This window comes from Lissotriton helveticus, chromosome 4_2 (genome assembly GCF_964261635.1).
Source record: "Lissotriton helveticus chromosome 4_2, aLisHel1.1, whole genome shotgun sequence".
Classification (NCBI taxonomy): domain Eukaryota; kingdom Metazoa; phylum Chordata; class Amphibia; order Caudata; family Salamandridae; genus Lissotriton; species Lissotriton helveticus.
In genome coordinates this window covers 109,467,581-109,491,339 of record NC_136064.1, presented here as the reverse complement: position 1 = coordinate 109,491,339, position 23,759 = coordinate 109,467,581, and the positions used below count along the sequence as shown (strand labels likewise).

Here is a 23,759-nt window from a genome sequence, read left to right as displayed (position 1 = left end):
GCCTGTTCGCTAAGGTGTTTATTTCTGTCACATGCTCAGCACTGATATCTTGAGGGTTTGGAGCCAGCCCTAGAGCTCCTGGGCTTCCTGAGAAAGCGTTTGACCTTGTACCTCTTGCTCGTTGCAATATTACATACCGTTATGTTTTATACATACCAGCACCCAAGACCCTGCTATTTGCGGAAGAAAAGCAGGTAAGGCAAGAGTGATAGCTCTCAGCTTTAAGTGGTTATGAAAACTTTTCTGGAGTGCGGACCACTTCCCTTGGATTTTCTGGCTCCAGCACTCTAGAGAGGAATCTGCAGTGATGACGCAGTTGGGTACTAAAGACCAAAAACTGAGACCTATCAAAAGATGATATCACCATGCGAAAGTTTCCACCATCTCTAGGGTGATACTTATCAAGTCTTTACACAACCCTTCCGATTGATCCGCGTTTGCAGCTCCTCTTGTAATGGCCTCATTTAGACGCACCAGCGGGATCAGGCTGACTGTGGAAGAGTTCATGCCGAGTAGCAACTTGTGCAGCCTGAAACAGACTTCTGCACATTTTTAGAGCCAAATGTGTTAACCTCGGTTTGTATCCAGGTTGGTTCCTAGAAATATGGTCTTTGAATAGTTGAGGATTTTGGATGATTCAATGCGAGACCAAGTTTGAAACGACGAGGAAGAGTTTGTAGCTTTGCACTCCATTGGAAGAGAGTTTGGTGGTCCTTCGGTGAACTCCAGGGTATGGCCATAGGTGGGGGAAGCTTTCTTCTGGGGCCTTGTTTTGTATATGCCTCTCTGGGCAGGAGACAGTACAGTTGATGAAAAGCGCGTCTGTATAGGGAATGGAAGGATTGGTACTGGTGGGAGCACTGGTATCCTCCCCTGTAGGTTGCAAATCCCCTTCTACAAGGCCCCCGAAACAGCAACAACTTTTTGAACTGACAGATGCATAGGGATCTGGCCGTGTCAGTTTCGTAGGCCAACAGAGCATTATCAATGTACTTCCCAAATAAGGTCAGCAGATCTTGAACTAACTTTCCAATAGTCATCCTGGATCTTGATGCGAGCTGCTCCAAAAGGCCCATCACCCGACTCCTCGAGGTCCGATAGGTGACTTAAGAGAAACCTTGATTGGCAGTGGTGGGGTAGTCCGTTCAGGTCTCAAAGTTGCTTCACATTCATCATTTTAGATGGTTGCGATGACGGCGCAATGGCAAAAGGCATGGTTTGGCCTTGGTGTAGATGAACTCCGTCTGCTGGGTTGTCGACGCAGTTGTCAGTCAGCGTAATATTGTAAACTGAGGTCTTAGCTGTACTCATTGTTGACTCAATATTGCCGCCAGCAGGGCTCTAATCAATGGTACAGAGGAAGAATGCAGACGTTGCCCAGCCCCAGTAGATTGTGTGCCTAGACTGTCCTTCAAAGTTTGAGGGAAAAGTGCAGAATATTTTAAACTCCTTTACCTTGTGCTGGGGTAGAGGCAATAGAGTTTGTATGTGGGCCACCCACATGCAGCCTTCTTTCTGCAGGCTCGAAAGAGGCCTTTTTAGACAGGAAAATATGGGGGATATGAGAAAGTTGCAAACACCAGAAGACTGAGCACAGTTTAGCGACTCCCTTTACAAAACGTGCAGTAGAAAATTTGAGGGACTAAGCCTCGAGTGTTCTAGAGTGCAGTTGCTCAACTGGTTAAGTTTAGTCCTTTTTTTTTTAAACTGACTGCTCATGGTCAGTGTAGCCTATGAACGTGTTACATACTGCCTTACTATGGGACTCCCACTTCGACTTGGAATTATTCAAGCACATTAATCTGAGAAAGATCATATACTGGAGAACTTGACTGTACATAGTGCAGTAATTTTCTTCATAAATCCATTAAACCGACATTCCAGAACTCCGCATCCTTACAGAGTCTCGCACAAAAAGGTTTTTAATCCAGATACTTCCCATTTCTTTATTTTTTTATTAAACAATTAAACACGTTTATTATTATTCAATAGAGCAGTACATATAGCGAAGCCTACAACCCTGTGGGCCGGCTGCAACATTTTGATGTAACGTGAGGGTAGGGGAGTGTAGAGAAAGGTGCACCATACCATCTATTGTACCCTCAGTGAATGAGACTAATTACATTTTACGTATCACATGCGCTCATTATACAGTTATGTCTGTAAGTGACGTCTTATTTTTTCATTTTTTTTCCCTATAAGTAAACAGTTTAACTCTGCAAACAAAACAGATCAGTTCTCATCGGTATGTCCCAAATTTTAGCTGCGCCATCGCGTATTTTTCCGGCATCCATGACACTGAAACCCACAGAACGGAGCGTCAGTCCTTGGGGGCGCGGCAATGGAGTAGGGGTTAGCAGTTCAGGTGCACAGTCTGCCTTTGTCATAGTGTGCGACAGCCATTGAGAGCAGTGGGGCCCCTCGGGCTGTCGACAGAGTGTGTGAAGCGCCTAACGGATGAACGGTATAGCCACGCTGTGGTCTCGGAGGACGCCACCCGTGTCCGGTCTCGTGACCGGACATGTGTCCAGGTACATCTTCCAGGTGTGGCGTGTAAGGAGATCCAGATACTTCTCATGACCCCTTCGATTAAATCACTTTATAGACCCCTCATATCAGCAGCCTCCAGCTCTTCAACGATTCAGGGCTGGTGGTTTTAAACAAAATTTATGGGAGCCATTTTAGTAAAATCTAAAAAAAAAACCTTGGCTTCATCTAGCTTTAACTCTTGACCACCTGAGAGGACATCTCAAACCAAAGAGCCACATTCAGGGCCGTGATCCCTGGGAAATCAGTAACGGCCCAGAATAAAGTAGAACAAAGAAAAATCCATGGATCGCGTCAAAGATGGCTGAGAAGTGGGAGCAATGATCTTGACTTACAAATGGACAGAACCTGGCAACTTCAAGGAGATGACATTAAAGTGTTGAGAAATGCAGCTTTTTTTAAGTGCCAACTACACTATTATGGCTGCTTTACCATCATTCCGTTTGTATCAAGGCCCGGGTGCACTTTGAGCACTGAAGTGGACTAAGAGGAAAACCAAGAGACTTTCCTTTCTGCCGCCTGAGGTTTAGGGTAGATAGGAGTGAACAATGGGCAGAAGTCTGGCTGCTTCATTAGTTAGGCAGGTGGAGTGGCACTGGAGCCCAGGAGTGTGAAGTCTACTGCAGCAATCTGGGTTGGTATAGCGTAGCTGCTTCACCCATGACAGTCTGGAGGTGCTGTGGGGTCCGGTCCAGTTGAGGGATCACGCTGCCTGTTCCTATTGGTTGAACATCCAGGTCTTGAGGTCCTTCCTGAACAGTTAGTGACTGCTGCTCTGAGGTGCAGGAGGTGGTTTCGGATACTCGCTGCGAGAAGGAGCATCATCCACTATTTGCCTGGCAGATAGTATGTTAAAACGGAATTTATAGAGTGCACGTACACCGGGGAGGTTTCATGGCGCTAATTCGGTTGAGATCAGAGTCCTAAAGAAAGATTCAGAAGGCCTGTCGGAAGAGTCAGGTTTTTAAAAGACCTCTGAAACCAAGAAGATTGGTGCAGAAGCAGATTTTGGAGGGAAGAGAGTTCCAGAATGTGGGGGCCAGGGTAGAAAACCTGGCACCCCAGGTGCGCTTTAATCTAAAATGAGGCGTAATACATTTTTATGAGCTGAACGAAGATTGACAAATCTGCTCCTACACAATCATTGACAAATTTCGACCTCCTTCCGTTAAGGGATTTAAAAATGGCAGTCAATCATGAAAGCACACCGCTGAACAACCGGAAGCCAGTGTAATTGCTTCAAGCGTAGTAATATGCTGATGCCTAGGATGGTGAACAATCAGATGGGCAGCCTGGTTGAATTATCTGTAGGCATCTGGAAAGATAGAGATGCCAAAAGATAATGAATTGGCACAATCGACATGACCAGTTTACAAATCCTAAGGCTTTAAGTAAGGTGGCTATTAAAGCAAAGCAATAAAAACCCAGTTTCTGAATAGGGCAATGTTAATCAGGGAGGATGGGGAACTGGCCAAACCCTCAGTCAGGAGCTTTGTAATGCGGAGTATAGTTCGAGAAATACAGCCATACTTGACCTATATAAACAAGCCATATCATATGTATGTTTTAATAAGGTTCAAGTATAATATGCTCCCATGGCTACTATCCTTCCCAAAAGGCTTTGCCAAGGAGGGGGCCCTGCCCCTGTGATAATTTTTCAGAGCTGAATATTTTACATATTGTCTTTCTGCGACTTACGTTCTACTACGGAATAAATTGATATTGCCATTATTAAAGGGCTGTAGCTTTGAGCAAGTTAGGCCGGCCTTGGTGTACTTGCAATCCCTGGGGTCCCCGTTGTTGTGTTTCGGGGTAGCCAGCTACATCACGGGGGCCATTAGACGAAGAAACATGGTGTAGAAATTGCGGTACCCATTCTCCACCTTTGTACTTTTAGTGATTTTTTGGAAGAGGAAATTCTTTGGTGTGACGCTTTAGTTAAGGAATTATGGGACTTTATAAGGAAGACTAAATGGGTGAAAACCTCTTTCAAATCATTTTATTAATGGTGTTGTGATTTATATGGTCTTTTTATCCACAACATATGTTAAGCTGGAAAGTGTTTTTATATTTCTGAGTAGTATGTAATGCATCTTTTAACTCCATGATATTTGTATTGAGCTTTGATGGTTTTAATGTTTAACTGATTAAAGCGAATATTGACTTGATCTCAAATGAACACTATTTTTGGTATACAAACATTAATTCAGCCAAGCAAAGTCTAATTTAGTAGACTGGGCTGCAAACAGGAGGCCTAAGAGGTAGGTGGAGTGCTACTAGTAGCTCATGAGCTACTCGTTTGAGAAGCCCGTTCTTCATACTGGCTCATGGTTCACAGCTTGACAGAAATCAAACATGGCAACCTACAGAAACATCCAAAGCTATAAAGCACTTAAACTGTGATGATTCATACCTCAAGAAACAGCCTCTAGCATCACAAGTTCGAAACTTCGCTATCCTTTACAAAAATATGCAACAGACCAACACACGACAAAGGCTCGATACTTGATCTCATCATCGCCAAAGAGGATTCTACCCAACTGGAGGCGATCCAACCCTGTGACTGGTCAGACCACCACATTATCACCTTTATCAACGAAAAAGTTGAACTTAACCCGTCTCAACCTACCAAATCCAAGATCTGGAAAAGGGACTTGAAAAATCTTAACCCCAACTCCCTGCCTCCCCACATCTGCAATCTCCTCCTTCCCCTTTCGGACGCCTCGGATGTTCAATCACTGACCGATCATTACCTTTGGCTCTATGAACTCAATAGTCAACGTAGCCGCCCCATTGCAACTGAAGAGTCTCCACCAAGAACTCAAACCCCTGGTATGACAGCAGGCTCAATGATGACAGGCGTGCTATGCGTCTGGCAGAGCGCACCTGGAGATCTGACCCCTCATCACTGCATCTCAAAAAGCTTAAAAACAAGAGAAATGCCTACTTTCGGAAAAGAAAGCGCGCAAAGTCTGACTTCTTTAGCCTCCAGCTGGACCAAGCAAAAAAACAGGCCAAAAAAAAACTGTTCGAACTTATCAAAACTCAAACCAAGACACAACCCTTACAATCAAACAGCACAACAAGCGATACCCCACACTGCGAAGTCTTTTCTACTTTCTTTAAGTTAAAGACCGACAACATAAGAAGTGACCTCATCAATGACTTAAGCCGATACCCCTGCCTCACCAAAATGTCTAACACTCAACCTAAGAATAATGCATCATGGTTGTCCTTCGACACCTATTCTGAAGAAGCATTACACAAAGTGCTCGGCACTTTGAAGCCCTCTAATCACCTCATAGACCCCCTACCTGCCAATGCTGTAAAAGATTTCATCCCCTTGCTCCTCCCACTTTGGACCAAAATCATCAACAGCTCCCTCCAACAAGGTCTCATCCCAGACTCCCTCAAGGTGGGGCAAGTCACGCCTATACTCAAGAAACCTACAGCTGACCCATCTGACCTAAACAATTACCGCCCTATCACCAATATCCCCACCCTGGCCAAACTGCTGGAAAAATGTGTACAACTCCAGCTAACAAAACACATTGACCAGTTCGATCTCCTCAACCCTCATCAATCAGGCTTCCGAGCGAAACATAGCACGGAAACGGCTATAACGCACATAATTGATGACGCCCTCCAAATACTTGATCGCAATGATTCCTGCCTCCTCATCCTTCTTGATCTCTCCTCAGCATTTGACACGGTCAAACACGAGAATCTAGTGGAGTTGCTAAACACTAGAATGGGTCTATCTGGAACTGTCCTCAAATGGTTTACGTCCTTCCTACATAACCGGTCTCAGAGGTTCAAGATCAATAATGTGCTGTCTTCACCTGTGCCAGTCGATCTAGGCGTCCCACAAGGATCTTCCCTTTCCCCCACACTGTTCAACCTAGTCATGGAACCTCTCGCCACCTTGCTCCAAGCTTCCAATGTACAATTCCATATGTATGCTGATGACACAACTTTACCTAAAGCTACAATCCCCGGAAGATATCAAACTTCTGAACTCCACACTTAGAAACACTCAATCTTGGCTGGCCGTTAATCCCCTCAAACTAAATGCTCTGAAAACTGAGTGCCTACTGATTTCACCTCCTGCGAAAATTACTACCACCCAAATCTGGCTTAATCACCTTACAGCACTCAATGTCCAACCCACCATCGTGGATTCTGCGAAATCCTTAGGCATCACTCTTGACGCCAGGCTCAACATGCAGCAGCACGTTAGCAAAGCAACGAAAGGAGCCAACTTCCAAATCAACACATTGAGGAAAATTAAACCCTTCCTCCCGGCCAAGGACTTCCAAACTGCTGTACAAGCACTAGTCATCCCCCGCATAGACTATGGAATTGTGGCCCTCAGCGGACTCCCGCTATCAACGACCGCACCCCTAAGAGCCTCCCTGAACGCTGCCGCGAGACTCATTACTGGCTCAAGAAAATACTCGCATATTTCCCCAGACTTAAAATCCCTGAAATGGCTGCCTTTTGAAGCCAGGATACAGCTAAAAATTGCCGTTATGACACTCGGCCATACACCACAAGGCACCCAACTACCTCGCCCGAAAGTTGTATATATCAGGAGGCTCGAGATCCAACAGAAGTGCAAAAAGTCTACTCCTGAAACCTCGTAGATTCCGGAAGGAAAAAACATACAAACGCTCCTTCTCAGGAATGACACCCAGGATCTGGAATGCGCTCCCTCCTGAAAACAGGCTTATCTCCTCCACTGCACTCTTCAAGAAAGAGGTGAAAACCATCCTTATGGCCAAGTTCACCTGAACTTTAAGGTTGTTGGATCAGAGACTCTGCATCGCTTTTTATCATTGGTTACCTGACTGTATATTGACCTTATATCCTTACTTGATTGCGACCCTTTTATGCCACTCTTCTATTACCGACCACTATATGGTACACACTAGTTTGTTTATTCACCCTCTTGATTCCCCCACCCCTTGTTCTCTTTAATTCCAAGAAAATGGTATATGCCATCCATACAGCCAAAGTTTACCTGAACCCTATTGTAGCTGGATCAATGACTTTGCGCCGTCCTATATTACTGGCTACCAGATTGTTGATTGGTATACTACGTGTACATGACCGCTATCCTAATATGCTGCTGATTATTATATTGTTCACATTAGTCTGTTTAGTCACCCTCCTGTTGCCCCTGTGAAGCGCTCTGATATCTGCAAAGATCTTGTTCGCGCTATATAAAACTTAGAATAAATAAATAAAATGTTAAAGCAACTCAGACCTATGCAAATTTTAGGTCAGGCAGAGTATTGAAGTTTGTATAATTTAGGCTCAACAAGTTTAAACCTGCAGGTGTTAAACACCTGTCTAAAACCCTATGAAGATAGGGATGCTCTAAACATCAGCCACGTCTATCCACCCATCTTGAACATGTACGAGATACCAGATAGGTGTAAGATTTCCAAGAGTAGGGATGTCACCTGACTTGACCGACAAAAATGTGGATGCAAAAAAGCCAATGGCAAGAACACCGGGAATCTAGTACTAAGTGTGCAGGTGTCCAGAGGCGTTTGCCAATCTGGAGAATGGGGCACCATGTCGGAAAAGACTAACTCTGGCAGACAGTGGTTTCATTTACGGCACATGTTCTTAACAGGAATGCTGAACACTGGTCAAACTAGCTCACCAGCAATCATGGGAAAAAGGAATCTAGACTTTAAATCAATTACATGCTGAAAAAAGTCCATCCAGAAAAGCCCGAGCCGAATATGGAATAGATAACTAACCCCCATAAGCATAGATTCGTAGCATGCAGTGCTGCAGATTTACAGTCCATGCACACTGCCATCTAGTGCTGAGCTCCGACTCTGCAAGTTGTTCGAGGAAAAGGTTATATAGGCCAACGTAGTGCATCCAATGCCCTCCTCTGAGGTATTCCATTAGAACAGTTTATCCCCACTAGAGCTGGTTGTGTTTGGTAAATGTTTTATTTTGAAAGTTTTATATAGCGCAAACAAGATCTTTGCAGATATCAGAGCCCAAAAAAAAAACAAGGGGTAAGAAAAACAAGAGTGATTAAACAGGCTTTTGAGCAAAGAATAGTTGTAGGTAATAAATGAGTAGCAAAATAGGGTAGTTACATGAGGGAGCATAGTCAATCAGCAAAACCAATAATACAAATAGACAAACAGATAAACGAATATTACAAATAGGTGGAGAGTCTCAAATAGTTCCAAAGTTAAGTTCAGGTGAATTTAGCCATGAGGATAGCTTTTACTTCTTTCTCAAAAAATGTAGTGGAGGAGATTAGCCTGGTTTCTGGAGGGAGTGAATTCCAGATCCTGGGTGCCATTCCTGAAAAGGAGCGCTTATGTTTTTTCCTTCCGGAATCTACGAGCTTTCAGAAGAAGATTCTTTGTACTTCTAGTGGTTCTTGAGCCACCAGAAATTGTCAGCTTCTGAGTGAGGATGCCGGGTGAGTTGTGGTGTATAGCCCTGTGTGTCATGCAGGCAATTTTCAGATGTATTCTGGCCTCAAAAGGCAGCCAGTTCAAGGATTTTAGGTCAGGGGAAATATGAGTTTTTCTGATCCAGTGATGAGTCTCGCTGCAGCGTTCAAAGAGGCTCTCAGGGGTGCAGTTGTAGATAGGGGGAGTCCGCAGAGGGCGACGCTACCGTAGTCTAAGCGAGGAATGACTAGGGCTTGTCCTGCAGTTTGGGAGTCTTTGGCTGGGAGGAAGGGTTTAAGTTTCCTCATGGTATTGATTTGGAAATTAGCTCCCTTAGTTGCCTTGCTGATATGGTGTTGCATGTTGAGATTGGCGTCAAGTGTTATGCCTAAAGATTTCGCTGAGTCCACGATGGCAGGTTGGACATTGAGTGCAGTTAGGTGCTTAAGCCAGGTTTGAGTGGTGGAGATTTTCGCGGGAGGTGAGATCAGAAGGAACTCAGTTTTCAGAGCATTGAGTTGGAGGTGATTATCGGCAAGCCACAATTGGGTGTTTCTGAGCGTGGAGTTCAGCAGTCTAATGTCTTTGGGGGATTGTAATTTGAGATATAGTCGAGTGTTGTCGGCGTACATGTGAAAGTGTACATTAGATGCTTGTAACAAGGTGGTGAGGTTCCATGACCAGGTTGAACAATGTTGGGGATAAGGAAGATCCTTGTGGGACGCCTAATGTTACAGACACTGGCGGGGACATCAAGTTGTTGCTCTTGAATTTCTGAGACCCGTTATGCAGAAAGGAAGTGAACCACTTGAGAACAGTCCCGGATAGACCCATTCTGGTGTTTAACAGCTCGAGTAAGTTCTCGTGTTTGACTGTCAAATGCCGAGGAGAGATCAAGAAGGATGAGGAGGCAGGTATCGTTTTGATCTAGGATTTGGAGGGCGTCATCAATTGTGTGTCATAGCGGTTTCAGTACTGTGCCCTGCTCGGAAGCCTGATTGATGAGGGTTGAGGTCAAACTGATCAATGTGTTTCGTCAATTGGAGTTGTACGCATTTTTCCAACAGTTTGGCAAGGGTGGGAATGTTGGTAATAGGATGGTATTTGTTTAGGTCAGTAGGGTCAGCTGTTGGTTTCTTGAGTATAGGTGTGACTTGTCTAACTTTGAGGGAGTCTGGGATGAGTCCTTGTTGAAGGGGAGAGGGGTTGGCCTAACGGCTAAGGCGCTCGACCTCGGAATCTGGGTTCGAGTCTCTGTAACGACGCCAAAAACCCCCTGTGATTCTGGGCAAATCACCTAATCTCCCCATGCCTAAAAAAATGAAAGTGTGTCCTCATGTAACGTAACTGGTGCTATGTAAAGCGCTTTGATAACTGATTCGGTTCTAGTTCGCGCTATATATAAAACTGCAAAAAAAAAGTGAACGGTTGATAATTTTGGGCCAGAGTCGGAGGAATAATGTGATTAAGTCCTTTACAGCGTTAGCAGGAAGGGGGTCTGTGAGGTGATTAGGTGGTTTCAGTGTGTTGAGCAATTTGTCAATTGTTTTTTCTGAGTAGGTGTCGAAGGATGACCATGCAGCATTGTTTTTTGGTTCAGTGGGTGTTATGCTGTGGGGGTTGGAGTAAAGGCTTACGTCATTGAGGAGATCGTTGCTTAGGTTATCAATCTTTAGATTAAAGAAAGAAGAGAAGTCTTCACAGGATGGTATAACGCCTATTGTGTTATGTGATAGTTGGGGTTGTTCCTTGGATTGTGTATTGATTAGTTCAAACCGTTTTCTTGGTCGGTTTTTTGCTTGGTCGAGCTGGAGGCTGAAGAAATCGGATTTTGTGCGTTTGATTTTCCTGAAGTAGGCGTTTCTCTTTTTCTTCAGTTTTAAGGTGCAGTGCCCAAGGGGCTGATCTCCAGGTGCGCTCTGCCATTCGCATGGCCCGTCTATCTTCGTTGAGTCTACCATCGTACCATGGGTTGGAGTTCTTAGTGGAGACTCTTTTGTTGCAAGGGGGCGGCCTCATTGATTATTGAAGTCATAGAGTTGAGGTAGTCGGTCAAAGTTTGAACATCAGAAGCGCCGGTAGGGGGAAGGAGAAGATTGCAGCTGTGGGAAGGTAAAGAGTTTGGGTTGAGTTTCTTCAGGTCCCTTTTCTAGACCTTGGATTTGGTGGGTTGGACCGGGTTAAATTTAACTTTTTCATTGATGAAGAATGAGATAATGTGGTGATCTGACCAGTCACAGGGTTGGATTGACTCAAGTTGGGTAGAGTTCGCTTCGGAGATCAGGTCGGGGATAGAGCCTTTATCGTGGGTCGGGCTGTTGCAGATTTGGGTGAGGTCAAGAGCGTTGAGGTAGTTTTTGAGACTATTTACCACTGCGTCATTGTAATCGTTCCAATGGAGACTGAAGTCACCAAGGAAAATTTGAGTGTTTTGCTGACCAGAATTGGTTGAGATAGTGTCCATGAGTTGTTGGGTGAAGATAAGGTTGTCCCCAGGTGGGTGGTGATGACATGTAGAGAGCATACAGGTTTGCTCTCGCTGATGACATCGAGGCAGATGTATGGGTGGGTTCGACCATGATGCAGCTTTGCAAATGTCTGTTAATGGCAAGTTTGCTAAAAAAAAAAAATGCTATTGATGCATCTTTCTTGTGTAATAGCATGGTTGGTAAGGTAGAAAGGTGATAGGACCTTTGGCAGAAATTCTGGCTTTGCCTTGGAACACTTGGAAGTAAGGTTCTTTCATTGTGAGTGCATGTATTTCACTCTGCGTAGTAAGTGAATTCCAAGAAGCAAGGCTACTTTCCTTGTTAGAAATTGCATTTGTGCATGGGATTAAAGGGTGCAAGACTTCGAAAATCAAAAATATTACTAGACCTGCAGGTCTAGTGACAATGTACTCAACCCATTTGTAATACTCTTGACCCACAAACGGTGTGATCATGGGCAAATAATTGAATTGAGCCACCATTTTCTGTACAAAAAACCTAGTTTGATTTAGACAAAACTTTTTTTCCATATAGAATACAAAGATAGCCACATTTAGGATACACATGAGCTAATTTGCCTCTTAGTTAATCAACAGCATTTACCAGAGCACGGGCAGCAATGTTTCTCAAATCAGGTTTAAAAACTAGCACTTAACAAGTACAAAACTAAAGCAAGAAGTGGTAGCACACTCATTTGTAATCAGATTTTACATTGAATGGCCACAAACTTTCCCATGGACATGCAGTTTTACTGATAAAACTATATAGTGTACAACGAATGTTTGGCAATAGGGTTTCTGCAAATTTCATTTGCACATCAACAAGTAAAGTGTTTGCATCACACAACTTGTAATCCCCAATATATTTTGAAATATTTGCAATATTAATTTACAGGATATTTAAATGTGTTAGATAAAATAAGTAACATCTTCAGACAGCTCAATTGACAAAAACCACAACTAGTAAGAGAAAAATAAACCTAATTTTCCAAGCAGCAATTAGTGAAGACGGACATTTGACTTCTTTGCTTGAACAGATGCATATTTGACAAGATAAAAGATTTAACGGCATCTTTATTACTCCTTTACTTTCTGAATGAACGCAACACCTGTTCCCTGCCAGCTTAATTTGAGTCGCCAGATAGGACTAGTAGGTGCTAAAAATTGCTCAAACTGATAAAATCTCACATGGGCGAGTAGATGTTTGGAGGCCCAGGCACAGATATTAACCATGTCACTACATTGTTTAAGATCCATGATGGTACATGGGTTGTACTTCATGAAATAACTTTAGTCCCTTCATAAAAGCCTTGAAGACTGAGGTACAAATACTAGATTGATGCTTCAGATTTTGTAGGCAAGCAGCGATTGCTGCTAGATGTAGTTGCATCCGTGCATAATTGTGTACCAGGGCTGTTGTGCCCACGATGGTGCTGTGAGTTTCATTATGAACGATGTTTGTCTAAGTCACATCTTATGAGTGGAAGAGGTGGAAAAGCATACGGAAATGTCCCTGAACAGTTCATCCATAGTGCATTGCCCTTGGATTGTGGGTGTGGTGCCTTGATGCAAAGTGCAAATCAAAGCCACTACAAAACAGCCTCTTCATGCACTGCAAAACGTCCACCAACATGAACTGGAATGGTCCAAGATGGAGTTTAAACGGGCTAACCTCAATGCCTGACCAGTCAGGCATGCATCGGTTTAAAGCCACTCCTGAAAACATGGGACTGAATAAGGCTTCAGTAAGATCAAAGCTGTAAAAGGTGGTTAGTCTTGAGCTCAGCGTCAGCAAGCACTATAGAGAATGTAGGCTAAAACAGAATGTAGTCATGACCGTGTGATGGTGCAATAGAAAAGAACGAGAAAAGGCACAATTTTATCCCTCACCCAAGTCTGAAGTTTCACTGCATATTTTAACAGAAGCCATTCTTACCTCCCATTGCCATTTGTCCCATTCTCATCTCTTGCTCCCTCTGAAACACAAAGATTCAAGTCAACACAAATAGACAGAGCTTTTAATCTTTTACTGTTCAAGTATCTAACCTAAAAGACACTGCTACGAAACTACTACATTTCTTTCCACAGTACTAGAGCTAGAGAGTAGGCTTTTCAACCGCAAGAGGGACCTAGACGTGCAATAATATCCTGGGTTAAAAGCGCAGGCAACATAGGACAAAAAAAAGCAGCTGGGAATCCACAAACCAGGACTAGCAAACCTGGTAAGGAAACCCAGTCATGGTATTGATGGAAAGACTGAAATGTATAATACCCACTAAGCTGAAAGGAAGAGCACAGTGTGAACGCCTGGAGCTTGGATTAAACAAGGGACTTTCATCCATATTTGCTATCAGCAATGTGTCCGCAATTTGAAGAGGCTGTGATGTTTTTCCAAGTTGCAGGTCTGTTCCTACAATATGCACTAGTCTCAAACACTAGATTTTAGAAGGCAGTATACACCACGTCTAAAATGGAGCCCTCACTCAGATTCAATACAAATTCCACATAGATCAACAGAACCACTAGATTCAGTATAGGCTAGTAATTAACTAGACTCTGAATGGGACTCCAAGGTGGACACTGCTCGATATCAAAATAATAAGTGCCATTGAAGGGCAAATGGGTAACACTTGGTAAAGGAGCGTTTCCATTGCACTGGGGACAGGAGAGAAGTCAGTTGTCAACACCACAGGGTCCAGCCATCTTTGAAATGAGGAGAATGTTGCATCCTGGGATAGCCAGATGCTACTGCCCAGGAAGCGGTCATTGGGAGGGAGCCTGGTAGCCCATGGTCTAAAAACCACACCATATCCAAAGGGCATTTTCCAAACAGGTCACCCATATTTCGGATCACAATGCATGTGAGGAACCAGCAAAGTGGCTGAACTGTTGAGGACTGCACTTGGTGACTAGAGAATCTGCCAGTCTTGTATTGCTCAAAGGAGGAGTGGTGTCCAGAGCCCAGTCTGGCCAAGAATCTCCAAGGGCCAGCCGACTGGCCTCCTGTTCGCAGCACAGAACACAACCTCAAGAAGCCTGCTGGGTTAAGGCGGTTAGTCAAAGTCTTCAAGCCGCTACCACCACTGCCGTACAGGACCAAGGACCAAGACTTGATTTAGAGTGGTACCCAAGCTGGCTGAACCCTGGAGTGCTGCGAAGAGTTGCAGGGACCCTCAGCAGGAAAGTGATCTATCCAGGAAGGATTGGCCTGCAATTGCGACAACAGGGTGTGTACTCTTCAATAAATTGTTGGGCACATGTGATTTCAGTCATATATGCTGAGGTGGTGTCAGATTTATCCTGGACTTTTACAGACAGAAGTGTACTCTCCCCCGTTTTACAGATCTTCGAATAGGTTGGGTATTTTAGAAAATGTTTTAAGTACCCCTAACCATACTCTCTCCTCTCCCTTCCCCCAACCCTTAAGCCCCATTCATGCCATGCTTGTCATAATATATTTTAACATATGCCAGTGTGACTATTGTACAATTCGAAGCTCATAGCAGGCATGTAGCTGGGGAATTCTTAAAAGACCAGTGCCTAATACAAGTACTCGAGAATCAACTTGGACACCACAGGGGGACATCAGCTCATGTAGATATGTTTGCACATGTAATATAATCAGATCACTAGTGCAATGAGACTGTGGTTGCAATAATTGTTTTGTGCCACATAATCCACCTGTTGCATAATCTGCATACCATAACAAAAACTAGTTTTAACGGTTAAGTTAGTAAAAATGCAGCAACATGTTGCAAGTGCAGTGGAAGGTCTTTTGGAAAAAATGAATTGTCACCTTTCTGTGACTTGCCTTTTCTTTTTGAATGATTTACTCAACCATGCCACATAATTCCAATGGCCTTGGATATAATGCACCCTGCCTTAGGGCAGTTGGGGTGACTTGCATATATTGCATGCGGTGGATTCAGACATGGTACTCAGGGGTGTGCCGTGTCTTCGCTTTGGGGACATAGTAGACGCACAACTGAATATGGCAATCTGGTATTACTTCAGTTAAACAGGGCAGGCCTCAAAGTTTTTCAGAAAGGTTCCCAAACCTTCAACTGTGTGGAATACTAAGCTTTTCAGCCTTGCAATGACTGGGATATAACGCAAGTATTCTTTACTATTAGATGCCCATACACAGACCGTACTTCCATACCAACTTGGCGATCTAATTTTAAAAAAAATACAAATCCCAAGCTATATACTGGGTATCAACATAGAGCAAAATTGAGAACTCACCTCCCACCCGGAACTGCTTCTAGGGATATCTGGGCCAAGTGCATGGCCTTGCATTGAATGCATGCTGCCACCTCCTAGGGCGCTTTGGGCGCTTGCATAGCCAGACTCCTGCAAGGAAACAAACATGGGTATGACAAAAGAAGTCTATACAAGTGCTCTGGTACTATGAGAGTTGGGGGTTTCACAAAATAAGTAGATTGTTCTTTGGGAACCAAGTGCACAAAACTACAGAATTATTCAAGAACCAAGCATAACAGGATTAACAGCCTTACCGAGTTAGCGAAGCTAGCCTTGAAACCTTCTTGCTGACGCCTGATCATTTCCTCTTGTTGTCTCCTAGCTTCGTCTTCGCGTCGTCTGCGCTCTTCCTCAATTCTATAAATATGCACATAACAAACAATTACTAAAGGAATGGTTTAACGTCTTGGGGAGATTAAAAGGCCATTAAGAGGCTAAAAAGGATATATTTTAGATGTGTTCCACTCGGTTTATTTACAACATGAACACGCCCAGGTTCTTCTACGCTGTGATATAAACAAGATATCCTACCTGAGCTCATACTGTTTGCGCTTCTGCATTTCTGCATTGTGATGCTCTTCCATTCGCCTTAGTTCCTCCTCACGCCTCATCAGATCTAAAAAAAAAAAAAAAACATTAAATGGGTGAAAGCGTCTCATACCTCACCTCAGAAGAGATAAATCTACAGCAAACACCAACCTTGACGGATCAGCATGACTTGATGTTCGTGACGCGCAGCCTCCATTTCTATCTCCATCTTCTCTCGTGCCTCCTTGATGTTCCTGTCCACCTGCTCTTGCTGCTGCTTTTCCATTTCAATCAGTGCCTTCCACCGCATGGCATACTCGTACTCAAATGAGCCAGGCTGGGCAAAGCGAGGAGGCTGCTCCCGCTCCCTGCAAAGCATCAATAGAGACAAGTGTTCTCAAGTTATGGGTGAACCGAGGGCTAACCGTTCACATAATCACTGGTGTTCACAGGCAATGACAAAGCAAAAAACCTATGGGAGCAACTGGCGTTGCAAACTGCTTTTGGCGTGCTACCTGGTCAGGACACAGAGCAGTGTCAGGTCATACCCCTGATGTTCAAATGCACTAGAAGGCATTAATGCCAACCAGCAGAATGAAGCGTGACATGCTTTCCTATTATTTACTGAGTCAAGAGGGCAGGCAGATTGGTAAGCTTGAGCTCGAAAGAAACAATTAAAATTGTTGTTGATTAATGATGGGGCAGGTGGACTATAAAGTTGAAAAGCTGCACGGGGGGGTGGGGGGGGGGGGGGAGACAACCAGAGGTAGGCGAACACGAGGTGCCCACTGATGTGCAACGTGTAGCATGGGCTAGGGGAGAACAAAGGAAGTGCACAACGGGGACAGCCAGAGAAAACAATTGTGGAGTGCTTAAGAAAAAACTGTTCCCTGAAAGTGAACAGTGGAAAGACAAGTAGAGATGCTACGCTCCAGGGAAGGGACAAAACAAGACTGGCAATAAAATATATTGAATAAAAATCAAGCAATGTATTGACAGTAGAGCTAATCATTTGACAGACTTCACGTCCGCAGTAAGATCTTGGGAATTGGCTTTAGCTTTTTTGCAACAACCTACAAAAAGCCACGATCAAGAAGTGTGGAAATTAATAAAATACTGCCCGAAAGCTATGTTGGCTGGCAGACAACCCCGCCTGGGTTAGGCATAAGGTTTATATAGCGCTGGCTAGACCCAGAGATATCAGATTTACATGAGCAAGGCAAATATAAATGAAAACAAAAGTTACATGCAAAATGCAGTCAAGAACATACGAATCTCACCATTGAATTAGCAGAAAGGCAAACATTTTAGGGTTCGAAGGTTATGTACAATTAAATAAAATAAGGGAGGTATAAGCTAGGAGCAAACAAAATATAACAAGGAAACATTTGTAGTGGTAAAAGGGGTAACTGAAGAGAGGTCAAGACAACTTAATAATAAGGGGAGAACGCCAAAATACTTGGTAACTAGTTTGAGGAACTTGGTATGGATTCTCACTGCACGGGTGACTGAGTAGTACAGTTAGACCTTGCACAAGCAGCTGCTACTGACTGGCAAGCAAGAATTTATCCCTTGGCTGACTACGATGCGATCCACCCATGTCTTTACTCTTCTCTAAAGAGGTCACATGGCATTCCAGTAAAAACCAGGGGTGTGGAATTTAATTTAAAAAAAATCTACTTGTCCATTGGACAGGTTGCTTCATAAATCAACTGGTCCTGGAGCTGGTCAGACTCAACCTACTGCCTGGAGCTCTCCTCTTAGTTTTCCTCATCTACAGGCTATGTTTTACAGCTCCCCAATGCCATGCCTCTGGTGACCAGGGCAGTATTGCTATCATGGAGAGCCAACATTCCTGTGGCACGAAGGAGGGCCATGTTGGGCGATTTTAGGGCCTGGTACCTCGTTGGAATCTCAATTAGGGAACGTCTGGTCAGAGTTAGTCTCTCGGACCTCCAACTGTACACTGGTACATACTCAATTTTACCTACATCTCCAGATGGTTGGAGAGAAAGTTAACTTACAAGACACTCCACACTACTCTGCGCATGAGCAAATCTACACAAAGAATCCCCCACTGCAGCTGGAACAAGGCCACCGGAGACCAGCTAATCACCACCCTCACCCGAGACCCACCAACCGACAGCCGCCTGCAACTTCAGGCAATGGATCGATGACTGCCCCAACACCCTCACACCGATCAGTAAACCCTCAAAAAGACGCACCAACAGGAGGGTCATCTGGTCCACCTACGACCTCCAGGAATCCAAGTAGACTTGCCTAAGACTCGAGAAGTGGCGCCACAGACGGCGGACAACCACGCAGCCAGCATGCTGCTCTTTCACAAGGAGCATATCAGCACACAGTTGTGTTAAGTGCCAGAAACTATTGTGTGCTTTGAGAACAACAACAAGGTTGCCACTTTTGTTACAATGGTACGGGTCTGTCAGCTTCAACACCAATATAGTTTTACAAAAACTGCCAAAACAAGTCACACTGAAAATCAGAAAGCCGACCACCATTTTCAGACCCACTGGCTTTTCCAAAGCTAGTTTATTTCAGTTTCCCATAATCAACTTGAAGCTGGTGTATGAAGCTGGCTCTGTATATACTATACCAAACTAAGGCATTGTGTGCACAGAATCCAGTCGATACACAAAGGCTTACAGAGGTAAAGCTTACACACTTAAAGCGTTCCCACAGAAACCCGCCAATGCAGTCATATGGGATCAAATCAGGCTATTGGTTTAAAGGGGAGTAATCAGTCTTGGGAGTAGTTTCTGGGGTTAGAACCAAGGTGTTTCTCCCCCCACACCCAGGATGTAGCCCTCCCCCACGGGGACCTAGCTGGGACTAGTGGGGCACTCTGACTCCGGCTGTAGGCAACAGGTGCAGTGGTATTTCCAGGAGTCCTGTTTGTCTGCAGCAGGATCAGTCTTTCTTTGGAGATTTTAACCAGAACTGTTCACAGGAGATGCGGTCTATGTTGAAGGCAGTTCGTCCTCCCAGGGTTCTGGAGGTCGCTGGCTGCAGGACAGTCACTAGATGCATGATCTATGGTAACTGTAGATGGGCCAAGTCAGTTCTGTCTTTCATCCATCAACGGTTGCGAGGAAATACCCTCCCGCGTTCAGGGATGTTCCCTAAATACTATATTTAGGGGCGTTTTAGAAGTCTAGAGATTGGGTTAGTGTGGGTTAATGACCTTAGGGTGACTACACCCTTGGTGTGCTTAACCCACGTTGGGGGGGGGGGGGTGCGTTACAAAGGCCTTTGAAACTCCCCTGCCAAAGACTGCTCCTCCGGCTCCCACTCAAGGGTCCAGAAACCAGTCTTGGTGTGGCAGACTAGTGTTTACGTCAGGGAACCCACGCGGGGGATATGCGTGTGTTACGGTACAGGACCTTTGAGGGTGGCAAGATATGTGCAGCAGCCCTTCAGAGGCCTGCCCTGGTCAGTGCCCTTGGTACCAAGGGACTGACATGGCCAGAGAGGTGCTAATTGGGGGCACAAAGTTTTGAGAGAGATCACAGGAACCGGATTGACAGGGACCAAGGGCACAAAGTCAAAGTGCATCAGAAATCCAGCAAAAAGTGTGTACGGGGAGGGTTTACTGCAACAGAAATCCGCTTTCCTACAGCTGGTTACTCCGACTTACCATTATGAATATTTTTGGGGAAATCTAGCATGCAACAAGTTAACTAAATGATGCTGCAAAGAAATGGCAACTAAAAGTTTGCAGCCGCTTAGAGAAACGTTTTTTCAGACTTGGATTTTTTGTGAATTTTATTGCATAATGTGTTTCTGTAAACCTGCAGCCAAAGGGTTTGTGCGGTAGGAGGTGGGGTCTACTTGTCTCAGACAAAAAACACATGAAAGTTTGTTGACTTGGCCAAAACAATGTCTGTGCGTCCCGTTAAAGAAATTCGTCGCTCCTGAAAAACGTAAGACTACAGTTAAGCTTGTTTTCTGATACTCCTGCATTTCACTCATTCTCAAACTATGTCAACAAACTATCCTTTTATGCTACACTCCATGACCAGCAAATCTGGTATAGATGAAATCAACCAACAGTTTAGTCAGAGGTCCACTCTGATCTGAGGCGTTGTGGTCAGGGCAAACGTCATGTGTACTTCTGCTAAATGAGGTGCCCCAAGAGCCCGAAGCTCAACTGGTGCACACAGTCCGATCTCGTTACCGTTTTATGGTCGATATGGCAAAGCTTGAGAAGTCTGCATTACATCATTAACCTGGAATTGAGCGCTCAAAATACAATCAACATGCCGGTCTGCTCAATCAAATGGGCTAGACGCTGTCCGAGAACAAAAACAAGAACCACCCGGCGTTTAATGAAGGCGCCACCACAGAAATCAAAGCGGCTACTCACTTGTGAAACATCTGGTTTTTGGGGATGAGTTTCTCTGGTAACCCCTCCTCGTTGTCATACTGCTCCATTGGCTCAACTGTGACTGGACGAGGAAACCTGCAGCAAGAGATGACACGACATATTTTAGACATTCATTTATTTCCCACTCTATGCCCCTGAACGACACCGGACATTAAACAAGACTCACGTGGTGAGGAGGAGGGAGCCATCGCAGCATCTGTCCAAGGCTTTCCTGGCAGCGGGCTTCCCAGAGAACTCGATGATGCCTTTGCCGGTGGGCCTCCCTCGATCGTCCACGATAACCACCGCTCGCTCCACCAGACCGAACATGGAGAAGGCTTCCTCCAGGAGCTCGTTGGACACAAACGGGGGCAGGTTGCGGACCTGGAGAGCCGCGCTGTGGCAGGCGAAGCGAACACGAAGCTGTTTGCCACGCAATGGCAGGTTATCGAGCTCGACCTTCGCTATCTCAGCCAGGGTGCGGGTTTCCTGAAAGCAAGAACCATTCCATTAGAACGGCCAAGTTATTCTGAGGAGTTTAGTAGTGTGTGCAAAGGGACATTACTACTAAGCCAACCAATCATTTGACGGGTTTATTTATTTATTCAGAGTTTTATATAGCGCGAACAAGATCTTTACAGATATCCGAGCGCTTCACAGAAACAGGGGGTGAGGACACCAGGAGGGTGACGCAACATATTGGGTACAGTATAATAATCAATAGCATGAGCGGATAGCAATCATGTGCTGATAAAATACCAATAAACAATCAGGTAAACGATAATATAAGACGATGCAGAGACTTTGATCCAACTACAATAGAGATCAGGAGAGCTTAGGCTATAGGGATGGCTTATGACAATATCTAAAAGTTAGAGAACAAGGGGTAGGGACATCGAGTTTCAGCAAGCTAACGTGAACAGTATAATAATAGGTAGTGAGTGAGTAGCATAATAGGCTCGATTAATCATAATAGGATTATGGCAAACAAGGGTTATTCAAAAAAAGCCTGTGGCAAATCGAGGTGACGTCCTGGTGCAGACCACTTGTGCCCGTGTCTGCTGTGGTGGCCACTTTCCCTTAAATTGTGGTTCGAACCCCACTTTCATACACATGATCCAGACAGGGGAGCACAGGATGCACTAAGATTTCAATAGAGACTTGGGATGTTTCAACTGGCTGTTCTTCGGACCGCCTTCCTACATGCGGTGTGTTTACAGCAGAAAGCTAGAATGCTGGGTCAGAGCAGAAATATCCCCCAAAAGGTCCCAATTAAGAGAGATCACAATCTCTCAGCCTTCTAAATCAGACAGAGCAAATCCCAGAAGAGACGTCCTCATCCCTACCATGCATCCGACAGTTCTCAGAAAGCAGCAAGTATCCCTGTCTAGACCCTATTTGTAAAGGTGCCCGAGTTCCATCCTAACTTGCGTCTGAACCTACACCCACGGGAACCCATTCAATAGTATGTCCACTATCTGGAGCATCTGATCATCCTTATGCCCCACAGGACCAGTAAAAAAAAAAAACGTTTACTTGTAGCTAGTGGATAGCTCGGAGAGTTGAGTGACTACAGCAGGCATGTGGGTAACTTGCAAGTATGAATTGCAATCAGGCAGACTAGACTTCCTTCTGTTTGAGAGGTGAGCAAAAGGTGTATCATGATTTGCATTATTGTTTGGCACAGGCTGCTAAAGGAAATTAACAGTTAACACAGTGTTACTCTAGGAAATAAGTCAATCTAATTTTGGATGCCTTGATCGTGTATGCCCATGGTTACACAAAGGAGTAACGCTGTGGGCACTTGGGTGCTGCATCTGCCGGGAAACACCATCATGACCATGCAATGCTGAAATACACTGGTTGGCTTTGGAAATGCTTTTGTTCGTAGGTGCCGAGGCCGCCGGGTCGTAAGCCGAGGTAATGAACCTACTCTAGGTTCTACTTCGAGAAGTAGAATGGCAATCGTGGCGCCCCTACCAAACTTTTATCCATCTCGAAATTGGTGAAACGCTGTAAAGCGGTTTTGCCAAGAATGCCACAAATACATGTACCACCTGAACTCCTTAGTGACCACCAAACATCTCCATGAAACCACGGGCACTTAAAACAGCAATTTGGCATATCCAAGACCACGCTCATCCAAAACTTCCCAGCTGACAAATACGTAACCTTAACGCATTTTGTAATCGGGCACGAAAATAGAAAATAGAAAACACTTATGGCCAACAAAAGTGCAGACTTTGAGGAGTTACATTTGAACCAGCATGCACTTTACGTGTCCACCAGTGTGAAGTGCTCCCCACAGCACAGTAACCGTACGAGTGCCATTTAAAGCAGCGTGCACTTCGTAGGACCAACCAGTGCCCTCTGCTAGTCACTCACCAGGCGGATGAATCCGAAGCCTTTGTCCTTGTGGATGAAGACCTCGCCAGGCTTCCCATACTTCTCGAACAGCTTCCTCAGCTCTTCCTCGGTGATGTCCTGGGGCAGATTCCCCACAAAGAGTCGACTGCGCTGAGTGTACGTCTTTTCTCCAGGCTTCCGGAAGTTGGTCAAGTCTATAGTGAGACCATCATCTAACGGGAAGAAGAAAAGCAGGTGTGTCGGGGGCTTTCGATTTTAAGATAAACCCATCAACATGCACCTTATCGAATTCTATGACAACAACTCTGGGGATCAAAATGGCATCTGGTCTGTTAGAAAATGCTCACTTTCAGAGGCACAACGTAGCTAGACTGTAAAGCACTTGGGCTCATAGAAGAACCCACAGATTAGGTCAGCGGGTGGCTTGTGGATGATCAAAAGGCGAGATAAAATAATAAATAGACCAGATGTGAAGTTGCAGTCGGCAGAATCCAAACTCCAAAGACTTACTGACGCTGGGGACGGGCTCCTCCTCTTCCTCTCCGTTGGCGGGAGACAGCGGCTCGTCCTCCATGATGTAGTGCTGCGGGTAGGGGTTCATCTGGTACTGGGGGTGCCTCCTGGGAGCGTGGTTCTGCTGCTCCATCCTGCCGTAGCCACGACTGCTCTGCATCATCTAGGAAAGAGTGGAAGAGATGCTTAGCACTCAGCGCCAGAGGAAGCACTGGACATCACTTCCGCC

At 44.9% G+C, this 23,759-nt stretch overlaps 1 protein-coding gene across 2 annotated transcripts in view; it reads right to left on the bottom strand.

Annotated features, from left to right (window-relative positions):
* NONO (non-POU domain containing octamer binding) overlaps positions 1–23,759 on the bottom strand; it is a 36,423-nt gene that overhangs the window by 11,460 nt on the left and 1,204 nt on the right. For both annotated transcript variants that reach the window (XM_078640232.1, XM_078640231.1), the window contains exons 2-10: positions 23,528–23,693; positions 23,036–23,229; positions 20,838–21,139; positions 20,651–20,746; positions 16,435–16,631; positions 16,267–16,351; positions 15,990–16,092; positions 15,718–15,825; positions 13,409–13,448 (exon numbers count right to left, since the gene is read on the bottom strand). In XM_078640232.1, coding sequence (XP_078496358.1) covers positions 13,409–13,448; positions 15,718–15,825; positions 15,990–16,092; positions 16,267–16,351; positions 16,435–16,631; positions 20,651–20,746; positions 20,838–21,139; positions 23,036–23,229; positions 23,528–23,693 — 1,291 coding nt within the window. The remainder of the gene's footprint in view (positions 1–13,408; positions 13,449–15,717; positions 15,826–15,989; positions 16,093–16,266; positions 16,352–16,434; positions 16,632–20,650; positions 20,747–20,837; positions 21,140–23,035; positions 23,230–23,527; positions 23,694–23,759) is intronic.